Source organism: Macadamia integrifolia, chromosome 14 (genome assembly GCF_013358625.1).
Source record: "Macadamia integrifolia cultivar HAES 741 chromosome 14, SCU_Mint_v3, whole genome shotgun sequence".
In the NCBI taxonomy this organism is placed as follows: domain Eukaryota; kingdom Viridiplantae; phylum Streptophyta; class Magnoliopsida; order Proteales; family Proteaceae; genus Macadamia; species Macadamia integrifolia.
The window spans coordinates 27,754,500-27,766,265 of NC_056570.1; the positions used below are offsets into that span (position 1 = coordinate 27,754,500).

The following is an 11,766-nucleotide window of genomic DNA, read 5'->3' on the forward strand; positions in this document are numbered from 1 at the left end:
TCAGACAGTAGTCAAGTTATTCCTTCTATAGGTAGAAATACTCTCTCTTTCATTAATTATTTTATAATTTTTTTCTTTTCTGATGAAAAATATTTTACACGATTAATGGGGACTTAATGTGTTAGGCCTGAGTGCCTGACTCAATATAGAAATCTCTAGGAGATATTATGCATGGTTAATTAAAAAAGTCAAGATTGTACCATGATTCAGTTATTGGTACCGATACAGATCAGAATAGGTAAAGATCAATGTGTATCGGTTATTTTTGCCTTTGATTTTTTAATGTTTTGCCCTGAAATGATATGGGCATTCAATCCAAATCGATCAAGCATCGCTAATAGTTTCAATTGATATCGATATAATACGGCAACACAACACCAATACTTGAACCTCGGGTGTGTACAGTGGGTCAAAAAAGGGCAGAGGGGGGTGGAAAAAGACGATTAGGGGGGTTGGGTTTCTGGGTTTTCCCTTTCCTCGTTTGACCACTCAGTTTTTGGTAAATTGGAAATTAGCCCGGTCAAAAACCAATCTCAAAACTAAAATGTGACACTTCCATTAAGCCCATTTGGACTAATCAGTTAGGAGCTTAGCGTAGAGTTCTTAAGTTCCTGTAATGAGTTTCATGACTAGTGACTCCTTTTTTTTCCTTTTCCTATAAGGAAATCAGCAATGACATAAACCCTTAAGAAGCGGTGGTTATTAGTTTATGACTATTCATCCCTAAGGTCCAGTGATAGTTCTCATGTGTCTTGGACTTCCTTAGTCCAGGTGATTTGTGGCCATCTCAAAATTCTTCAGGTTCCAAAAGTCGGGTGAGTATTAAACCTAAACTTAAACCTATATATATCAAAAAAAAAACCTATATCTAACAATCAGAAACCACCAGATATTAAAGGACACAAAAATAATTATGAAGCTCAAATCACTGAAAATTAATAAACAAAACCTAGAAAACTAGTTTACTAGCATTAATTAATTAATGTTAAATTTTCTTTCCTCAAAAGCCTGCTCAACATCACCACCAGTACTAAACTCGGCCTCTCAGAACTACAAGACTGGTCTCAAGAAATTCTCCCTCCGCAGAGAAATACAACATAATATCGTCAAGGACAGCACTCACAGTCTTACACTGCTGGCTTACGAAGTTCATTTGCTCCATGAGCAAAGTGGCAACGATCGCCAAATGTGCATGAGCCCTTCGCAAAGTTCTCACACATCTTTGTCTTGAAATTGTTTGCTGGAGGAGGAAGTGCCGCAGCTCCAGTGGACTTCATGGGGCCTGCTGTTGAACCAAGGTTCACAATCAACTCCCTCACCATAGCACTGGCTTGCTTGATCTGATCAAAGGTTCCTTCAAGCTCGATGTTTCTCAAGTTGGGTTCCGACTCATGCTCCCTAATAGAGAGCTTGGCACCAGTGAGGCGACAGATCTGCTTCGAGTTCACCCCACCCTTTCCAATGATTGCTCCAGCAAGGGAAGCATCAACGCTGATCTTGGCAGTTGCAGATGCACCAAAGCTTGCTGCAGCAGCAAGACCAGGTGGGGGTGGCTCCATCCGACCTCCTCCCATCCGGCCTCCCATTGGTCCTCCTCCCATCATTCGGGGGTCTTCATGTGAATGTGCAATTGGCTTTCCAAGCTCCCTCTCACCATGGGCAAAATGACACTTGTCCCCAAACTTGCAACCTTCTGCAGTGTTGAACTTGTTGCACATACGAGACTTCATCGTTGGTGAATTACCATCAGGGATGGGTGGTGGGCCCACTGGGTTTCTAGAGGGAGGGGGTAGAGCAGGGTTGCCACCCAAATTGGTCATCTGAGCAACAGCATTGATGCCACCTGGAACATAGTGCAAGAAGTGGCAGCCTTCACCAAAAGGACATCCAGCGGTACTGCATCCAAACCATGATCCAATAACTTCAGAACCCATTACCATAGAGTCATACACATTAAAAGGTGCCTAGTCAATCTTTACAAAATAATGCAAATGAAGTAAAATAAAACAAACTGTTTTCTGACCTTATATAAAAGCATATATACAAAAAGAAGACATGCATTTCTGATTTTAATAATAGAAAAGATATCATGCTAAAGACAGAGGTGGCAAAGCTATATTTAGAGCATCATAAGTATTTTCATAACATAAAAGAGTTCAATAGCCGACGGTCTTTGCAATAAAAGAAAATCTCATGAAAAATCACATAACAGAGAATTTAGGCTGCATTTGTTTGATTGTAAGATGGCAAAAGGGAAAAAATTTCACTACAGATTTATTCCATCAAAAATAAACATTAGGGATGTACAAGAAATAAGACGACCCATTTTGATACAGAAACTATCTCATCAAAAAAATAAACATATGAAATGTATATTCCCAGAGCAATGCCCACTATATTCATGCTTAAAAATTGCATAAGATGAATTCAATGATGTATTTTCCATTTTTTGTTTTCTTTTTGGACGTTTCATGTCCAGACAAACAGATCTGTAAGGAAAAATTCTAGACTTCAGATATCTGATATTCGATATTGACTGGGGCCCATGCAATTGGTGCAAACAGATGTTGGTACAGTGCAACCACCTCTGTATTCATTAAAAAGACAAGCCCCAATAATCCACAGCACCCGCCTTGTTCCAAGCAAGATGCTTTCAGGGATGATCGTAACACATGAAAATAGAAAAGCATAGAAACTATTCCATCATAATAATTTGATCATGGGGAGTAATAAATTCTTGATTAAGATTTCAAATCAAAGCAACAAAAAATAAACATATCAAGTGGTTGACTGCCAAAGAAGAAAAAAAAATCTCAATTGTGCATGCACGAGAACTGTCTCATTGAATGATAGAAACTCAATCTAATTGAATCCCATTAACCATAATCAACTATAGGAACGCTATAAATGGACATCATAATCTATATACAATCCTTTGAATCTCTAATGCATCAATTCTTCACGAAAATAAAACATACAGCCTATGCATCCTAAGGTTGAGGTTCAGCTCTCCACCAAAAACGAATCCATCAGCATCCTTGAATTTTTTACACGTAAAGGCCCAATCCAGAGGGTTAATTTAAATTACTTCAGTTTTTACTCAAATACAATCAGAAACTCTAAACATCAAAATGAATGAAAATGCCACACCAAAAAGAAAGATTCTTTTTTTAAGGGAGAAAGAAATGTCTAGTGTTCCCCATGCCCAGAAACAGGCCCCACCCCTCTGAAAACAGGGGCCGTGTCTGGGCTTGGAGAACCCAGATGAGTAACTTTCCTCCCTTTTTTTAAACTGTGAAACACCTCAAAGTTCAGTGTTACACTATGTATACAGCCTAAAACTAAGGTCCAAGAATTCTAGAGCTAGAAAACCTATTTTCAGGATAATAGGTCAACTCCACAATTTCTAAAGCTTCTCCAATTATTGTAAGTTGCATACAATTTTCAGATAATACATCACATGGAAATCATTACAAGTTACTCACAATTTTATGGTGACAAGCAATATATAGCCATATTTTATTCATTACATAGCAAATGGGAGATGAATGACATGTCCAACAAATTCATCATTGTCCATTTAGAACCAGAATTGAAAACCGAAATCAGCCATGTAAAACCGAAATGACAAATTTCAATTTGGTTCTGGTTTTGAAAAGTGCAAATTCATTCCATTCAGCATGGTTAGCTGTTGGTTTTAAATTGAAAAACAGCCGCTTGAAAACAGAATAAAGTGTAACCCAACCTGAACAGAACCAAACCTAAACATAGCAATCATGTGTCTATGTTGACTTGCATGAAATTACCTACAACGGGTTTGATGTTGAGTTGTGAAAACAGGAATGAAAGATACCAGATTGGACATTGTGGGACTGTAACTGTAATTTCCTTACAAACTTTACTTTTTCAACAGGTTATTTCCACTTAAATCAAATTTGAACCAAATTAAAAGAGACTCTGTACCAAATAATCAAACCAATTTGGTTTCGGTTTTGAGATTATGAAAATTATTCAGTTTTGGTTCAATTTCGGTTTGTACATATTGTGTCCTGAACTGAACCAATTGACACCCTGACCCAACACTACCTAACGAACATGGCAGAACTCTGATAACATGACTATCACATTTGTGAACCCCTTTAAAAGAAATCACATAGTTAACTAATCTGAAAACTGCACAAATGCATTATTTTTCAAACCAATCATCAGCATTCCCACTATGCTCATGGAGAGCACAGGAACCAGAAGAATACAAATTATTTCTCTTCACAAATGAAGATCTCACGTTAGACATAAATTAGCAAGCAATGCAACAGATTATCACCTGCATTAGATTTGCTTTCCTTTCTGTCATTCCCTCCTTACTATTCTCTTGATTCTCACAGCAATCTTTGCAGCCATAAACTACAGCTTTTCTTTATTTAAAAAAATAATAATAATAAAAACTCTAAATCTAACAATTTCACGATCTGTCAAAAAACAAAAAATAGGGAAAAGGCCGGGCGCACCACCCGCATACCGCAAGCTAGCGCCCGCTGTGTCTCTCTCTCCTCCCCTTTGAAGTATTGGTGCTGCCCACTAGCTTACTGCATGCTGAGAGGTGTGCCTATCCCTCTCCAAAAAAAATGTATGAACCACATGATCTTTTAATTACTAAAGACAAAAAAATCATCCAACCCTTTTACCAGAATAGAATTCAGACACATAAAATTGTAATGAAAAAAAAAAAACACTTAGTTCAACATTTTCCATGAATAAATTTAGAACCCTAGATCAATCCCATACCACATATTGAATCACTGTCCTTTTCCTCCATAATTATAAACACCAAAATTTGACAGGCTTTCATTAACAAGGATAGATGAAGTGAATAGCAAGCACCAATTTCCCTCGAAATGAATTCTAAGGATTAGTCCACAGATGTCCACAAAGACTAATGAATCTAGGCATCTAGCCATAAAGCATTCTCTTCAAACCAAACGAGACTTATGAATGAAATTTTCTTTGATAGCTTTCAAATCATAGATTGCCAAAGTCCCCTCCCAAATAAAGCAGCGACTTCCAAATAACTATTCACAGGGGTAAAAAAGCATCTAGATAAATGTGGATGACACTTCACGATACCTATAGGCCGTGCTCTCAAACGAAAAAAACCCATCCCAAGGGTTACAATGGACAAATATTTCACAAATCACATAGCTTCTGAATTACTTCGATAGTGTTCACCACAATTTTGTGCCAATGTTTTACCATAGTCGCAATGATGTAATCCATCACCATTGAATAAGATTGTTACCTACTAAACAAATAATAAATAAATAAATGTACTCAGAGCAAAATTTCTAGAAAACCAGAATTCTCATCAACACCAAACCAGCATTCTCTTCAAACCAAAAGAGACTTATGAATGAAATTTTCTTTGATAGCTTTCAAATCATAGATTGCCAAACTCCCCTCCCAAATAAAGCAGCGACTTCCAAATAACTATTCTCAGGGGTAAAAAAGCATCTAGATAAATGTGGATGACACTTCACGATACCTATAGGCCGTGCTCTCAAACGAAGAAACCCCATCCCAAGGGTTGCAATGGACAAATATTTCACAAATCACATAGCTTCTGAATTACTTCGATAGTTTCCACCACAATTTTGTGACAATCTTTTACCATAGTTGCAATGATGTAATCCATCACCATGGAATAAGATTGTTACCTAATAAACAAAAGATAAATAAATAAATGTACTCAGAGAAAAATTTCTATAAGCAACCAGAAAACCAGAATTCTCATCAACACCGAACCATGCTGGACTTTCATATAAGCAGTATTGACCAGCAATCCCAGAGTTCCAACATGTAACCACAAAAGTTATTTGTGATCAACTCATTCTTTTTTCCATATAATAGAATGGTAGCTTGGATATTTCCATCCCACATCACACTTATACAAGCATCTAAATACATAGGCAGTACATATACCACCCAATACCCTCACAAAGTTTATGGTATCAATGGTTTACCAGGGGTGTGTAAATAACACCTCTTATAGGTGAACTTTCATTATTGTAAACTGACTTTTTTCCCCATCATATATCCAATGCAACACCTTAAATTAGAGGCAAAATGTCCATTTGACAAAAACTCAAAACAATCCTCACTCCTCAATCACTTCTTTCCATTGTGAAACTTCAGTGCATCAATTTGATCTTCTTCTCCATCGTCTCTAGTCCTTTTTCATGACCACTTTAAACCGCAAGGACCTAAAACCATAGACTATGATGAACCATGAAACATTAAATCTTGTGCAGAAATAGAGATGTCACTGGAATCTTCATGAAACCTTAAATTTTGAACCTTAGTGTAAACAATAAAACTACAGAGACCTGGCTGGAAAGTCAGAATCATGTGTAGTATAACATCTAGAATTTAAACTCCCTTTGAACCCCAATGCGAAGGCCAGAATATTTTGGAGGACATTGGAGAGTACTTTAGGGGGGAGAGAGAGAGAGAGAGAGAGAGGAAAGGAACCCTCTTCCCAAAAGCTTCGCAGGACACCTTTATGATGAAGGGCAACAGCTTGTAGGGGGTTTACTGCACAAGGCCCCCGCAGCGGAAAAGACTATCCCAGCAGATGATGCACAACATATGGATTGGCACACTTTCGGGAAGATGAGAGGAGAGAGGATATGAGAGTTGCTGATCGAGTCACCAAATAAGAGAGAGTAGCAGGAATGCATTGGAGGACACTGAAGAGTGCAGTGAGAGAGAGAGAGAGAGAGAGAGAGAGAGAGAGAGAGAGAGAGAGAGAGAGAGAGAGAGAGACAATTGAGATAAAAGGAGAGCAGAAATAAGAGTTGCTGATCGAGTCATAACAGGACATTTGAAGGGATGAGGTTTATATTACTTTATTACCCCTTACTTAAAAGAGAGTGTAGATTGAATATGGGGGGAGAGTACGGTTAAGACGAATCTGACACCTCCCGAAGTGTCAGCAAACAAATCCCATTATTTATTGTATATATCTATATAACAATATCTCAACATTTTAAAATATTGTAAATGGAATCATGAAAAGGCAAATAAATTTCAGAAGATAAAACTCAACTAAAGCACGTCCAAACAACTACTCAGAAATTTTCGAAGTATCTTTTACCATCCATGGTGAAGGACTGTGCCCCCACATTTTTCTCTGGTATACATTTTTGTGTTATATAAAAACCTTGTTGTTGTCCACCAAAAACAAACTAAAAGAGTTCAGCAACATGTATAATCTACACATCTCATTGACATCTAAGCAACAGTCCAAACTACTCAGAAATTTTCTATGTAACTTACACTCCATGGTGAAGGACTGTGCCCTCACATTTTTCTCTGGTAGACATTCGTATGTTAAAGATAAACCTTGTTGTTGTCCACCAAAAATAAACTAAAAGTGTTCACCAACATGTATAATCTATACATATCATCCAATAGCAACCAAAGGCTGTTGCCTAACAACAAGTATACACAATCTTGCGGTTGACAAAGAAAAAATGGTTTTCTTTTTCTTTCTTTTTTTTTTCCTTTTTTTTTTTTTGGGGGGGGGGGGTTGGGGGGGACCACATTTTTTTATTTTTCTCTTAACAGAATTATTGCCACTGTTTTCTAATCGACTAGAAATCTCATCAATGTGCTACAACATGCATGTCACCAACCACATGGCATCTTGGTGCTCAAATGTAATGAGTACTTTTATTGGCTTCAAATTATAGCAACTTTCAACCCATATGCATTACATCATGTCACAAAATTGCATTGCGTTGGACCAAGGTGAAGAATTTCAAGTTTTGTTGGGATTTCAAGCCCCCACTGAAATATTTCAGAATTTCGGTTCAATTGGTACCAAAATTTGGTCCAATACGGTGAAAGATGAGAAATGTTCATTTTGGTGGCCAAAACCTGGAAGAATGCCCTAAAACTTCATGGATTGCCTATTTAAGCATGTTTGAGCACGTTCGAATCATTTGATTTAGCAAAAAAAAACCAAAGTAGTAATTTAGCTACAGATTCTATGATATGATGGTCATATCATCCTCTGCCTGAAGAATCTCTATAAATGAGAAATTTGAAATTCAGGAAAATTTGGATAAGCGATGCTTCAAATCCACCCAAATGTTGAAATGGATACTCCACAGTTGACCATCAAGCCTTAATTAAACAGAAAAATGAAAGATTTTACCAAAACAATTGAATTTTGCTAGCAATTCTAGAAATCTCAGACGAAAGGCGTGAAAACTCGAAAAATGTGTCATAATATAGTCTTAACCTATGTTTCACACAATATTTCATATACTCACGTTAAAACCAAATTATTTCACCAAAATACCGACATTTCAGTCGACAATTTGAAAATATTTCACCAAAATACCAACACGGCTCAATACATGGCAGCAAATATGAAACAAATCTAGATTCAAGACCTAACAGAAGCACAGTCCAAATGGTCCCCTAGATCATGGACATAATATTTAGTGTCCTAAACATCCAGCAACTAGAACTGTGGCATCAACGCTCCACTTTTTTTATAGCTATCAAACCTCACAATAGTTTGAAAGCTGCAAGTACGAAGGGGGGAAAAGACTTCACACAACCTTCCATGGCTGTCCTAACATCCAGGGTGTTGGAGAGGGGTTTGGATGTCAAGGCGCCATCAAAAAGGCGAATAGGCGACCACCTAGCAAAGAGCACCTGGACAGATAGAAGTTGGCGACGTCTAGGTGGCTCCAACACCTTGACAACTTGCAACCTTCTGCCTTTACTAAAGGTATAAAGAATGGAGCTACAACAAAGAAAAGCAGATACTACCTTGAACAAGTGTCACCCTTCATAAAATTAAATACAACAGAAAATAGTTAACGTAGCATAAAATCAAGTGTTTAAACCTTCTTTGGCATTTGTTATCTGAAGATCAGAACTTATCAATGTCCCTATCTAAACAAGCTAGATCTGTGTAAAGAGATGATCAATTTAACCAAAAAAACATGTCAATCCACTATATCTGAAACACAAATAGCCAAATGCAATGTCACTAAGATGCATGTAGTAATTAATTAAGCCATATGCTACGAAATATAACCATTATATAGAGACGCCCTTCCATTCCAATTGAATTCATCTTGTGCTACATACAGTCTCAAATGTGATTATAGCCAACAACTGCTAGAGTTGAGCAACATGTTATCTGAGTTCAATCATCTTCTTAGCCGGATTAGAACACATGAATCTTAACCTGTGTAAAAACTTTAGATACCCAATTCATTAGACTTGAGATGACTGTTGTAGCTTATGAGAAAGGTAAAACAGAATTATTACTAGAATTATATATAATAAGCATTAAAAGGAGAGAAAATGGTGCTTATAATATTTATTTAGACAAGTTAAGATTACAACCTGAAAAACTTGGTGCATGGCTTCGATTTGCTTCCTATACCAGTTGGAAAAGACTCCATTTCTGTTCCAGAACATTAATTACTTTTTCTCAGTTAAATTTCAGTGAATTTTTAATCTGTCAACTTCAATAATATCCAAGACACACCATTAACATATTTAACATCACTGGCTCAGCTGACCTTTAGTAGAAACTAACAAAATATTAATATTCAATTTGAAGGGAAAAACAAAATTTACTACCTATTCTAGAATGCAAAGCCCATCAAGTTTTAACCAAGTAACCACAATTTTATTTTCAAATTTCAGGCTTTTGAAGGATGGAAGGTAATTCAAAGTGGGGTAGTTCTTGAAGGATGGCAGGTTATTCAAACTGGTATAGTGAAACTAATGTGTGGTTTGTGGTATAAACAGTACTTGATCCCTTCAAAGGTTTTGGGTTTAAGCTACCGCTTCAAACATGAAGACAGGGTCTAATGACAACAACAAACACTTATATTCCCCGTTTACCATAATAAAGTGTTGAACATACAAGCGGAAAGAAAATAACGAAAGAACAAAATGAAACGGAAGACACAGTATCTGTACTGTTAAATACACGTTTCAACAGGAAACCGATCCAACATTGAAGCTGCAACAGACACACAAATCTAAACTAAACAAAAGAAATACCGACGAGGGGAAAACCAAAAATAAAGAAAAAATGGTATTCCAATAGAGAATGTCAGCACTCAATAGCCCGTATACACAGATCCAAATAAGAAAAGAAGAATGGAGAGGGGGGAAGAGATTTTGCAAGAACAGTAATAACTAAAAATCTTAAGTACGAATATGCTTCACTCACCAAGAAATCTAGACCTCCATAAATAAAAAATAAAATCCATACAAATTTTGAAAAACAAATGCTAGCATAACAAAGGTTAGAGCCCTAAACTTAGAACTAAAGCAAGCAAGCAATACAAAACAAAAGAAACACGAACCTGGCTTGGATCTTTTAGGTCCTCCATTGCCATTCAAAGCAAAGTCCGGCCTCCCCCTCTTACGAGCCTGTCCATATTCCATTATCTACCAGCACAGATAGAGATCCAAAGAAGTGAATAGAAGAGAGTGCGAAAGAACTAAAACCACAAAAAAGGGAAGAAGAAAGCTAAACCCTAGAGAGTGAGAACACTGTGCCGACGAGGAAAAACCCTAGGGTTAGCAGGAAAAAGAAACAAAACGAAAGGTTGGGGTCTCTCAACTCCCAAGAAGAAAAAACCAGAAAGGGATTGGGGTGAAGATATAGTAATGTGAAAAAGGATTTCAAAATTAGGGTTTAAATTGGATTTTTTGTTTGAGTTCGATCCCGCGCGCAATATCGGATAATTGGTAGTTCGCAAGTACTCCCCTCACTCTAGTCTCTAGTAGTCTCTCTCTCCCTCTCTCTCTCTCTCTCTCTCTCTTCTCTGTCACTACATACTTCCACGTGGTGTGGTGACCTAATATGATTGCTAAAACAAAATCTAGTGAGAGGGTTTGGATCGGGTATCGATCCGGAATCCGTATCGGGCCAAATCGGATGGATCTATCTTTTTTTTTTAATAAAAAAGAAATGAATGACCCGTCTGATAACGTTACTGTCATTTCTATGTCAAGAAACGATAGAAACATAAATTTCCATTTCTATGAACAAAAACGGAAATTTAGGTGTTTGATAAACTCTGTTTCTGGAACCGTTTCTTTGTCTTTGTTTCTCCTGTTTTCAACGTCTAACCCTTTAAATCTCTCTGTTTTTCCTTTACTAGAAACCATGATTCTCAATGCTCCAGCTTTTTCTCTCTCAATCACACAAGGGGCTAGCCGCCTCTGTAATTGCCTGAGGACGGGACAAGATAGAGAAGAATAATGGGCAAAGGGCTCAACACTCTTGGATGAAGACTCACTAGCCGCCGTACATATAAATCAGGAACGGAGATGGAGGGCTCAACACGTTTTCCTTCTTCGTCTTTATTTCTTCTATAACCGTTCCCCTTAACTCTTTGATTAAAGAACATAAACAACCAAGGTTTAACTTTTTAACCACCATTTCTATTTCTTCCCTATTTTTTACTCATTCTTCTTTCTTTCTTTCTTTCTTTCTTTCTTTCTGCCCATCTCTCTAGTTTGCAAGTGGTAATGGATTCTGCAACCTTGGCGATGAAAGCTTCTTCGGCCTACTTCACCATATTACCGAACCCTAAATCGTATCCTTTGAGGACTTACGGTCATGTAGAGGATAGGGTATCATCGACTTCATTGTCGTCTCCTCTGAACCCAGAACCCTTGCTCTTCTTTCCCCGACTCCGTTGTGGCTGAGGCTTTGTT

The 11,766-nt window shown here is 37.4% G+C and overlaps 1 protein-coding gene across 1 annotated transcript; it reads right to left on the reverse strand.

Annotated features, from left to right (window-relative positions):
• Positions 1-935: 935 nt before the first annotated feature.
• Positions 936-10,805, reverse strand: LOC122061540 (zinc finger CCCH domain-containing protein 14). The gene is made up of 3 exons (XM_042624833.1): positions 10,404-10,805; positions 9,427-9,487; positions 936-1,896 (listed from the first exon to the last, which is right to left on the reverse strand). Exons 1-3 carry the CDS (start codon positions 10,483-10,485, stop codon positions 1,128-1,130), a joined length of 912 nt encoding a protein of 303 aa, XP_042480767.1. The 5' UTR covers positions 10,486-10,805; the 3' UTR covers positions 936-1,127.
• Between the last annotated feature and the right edge of the window lie 961 nt (positions 10,806-11,766).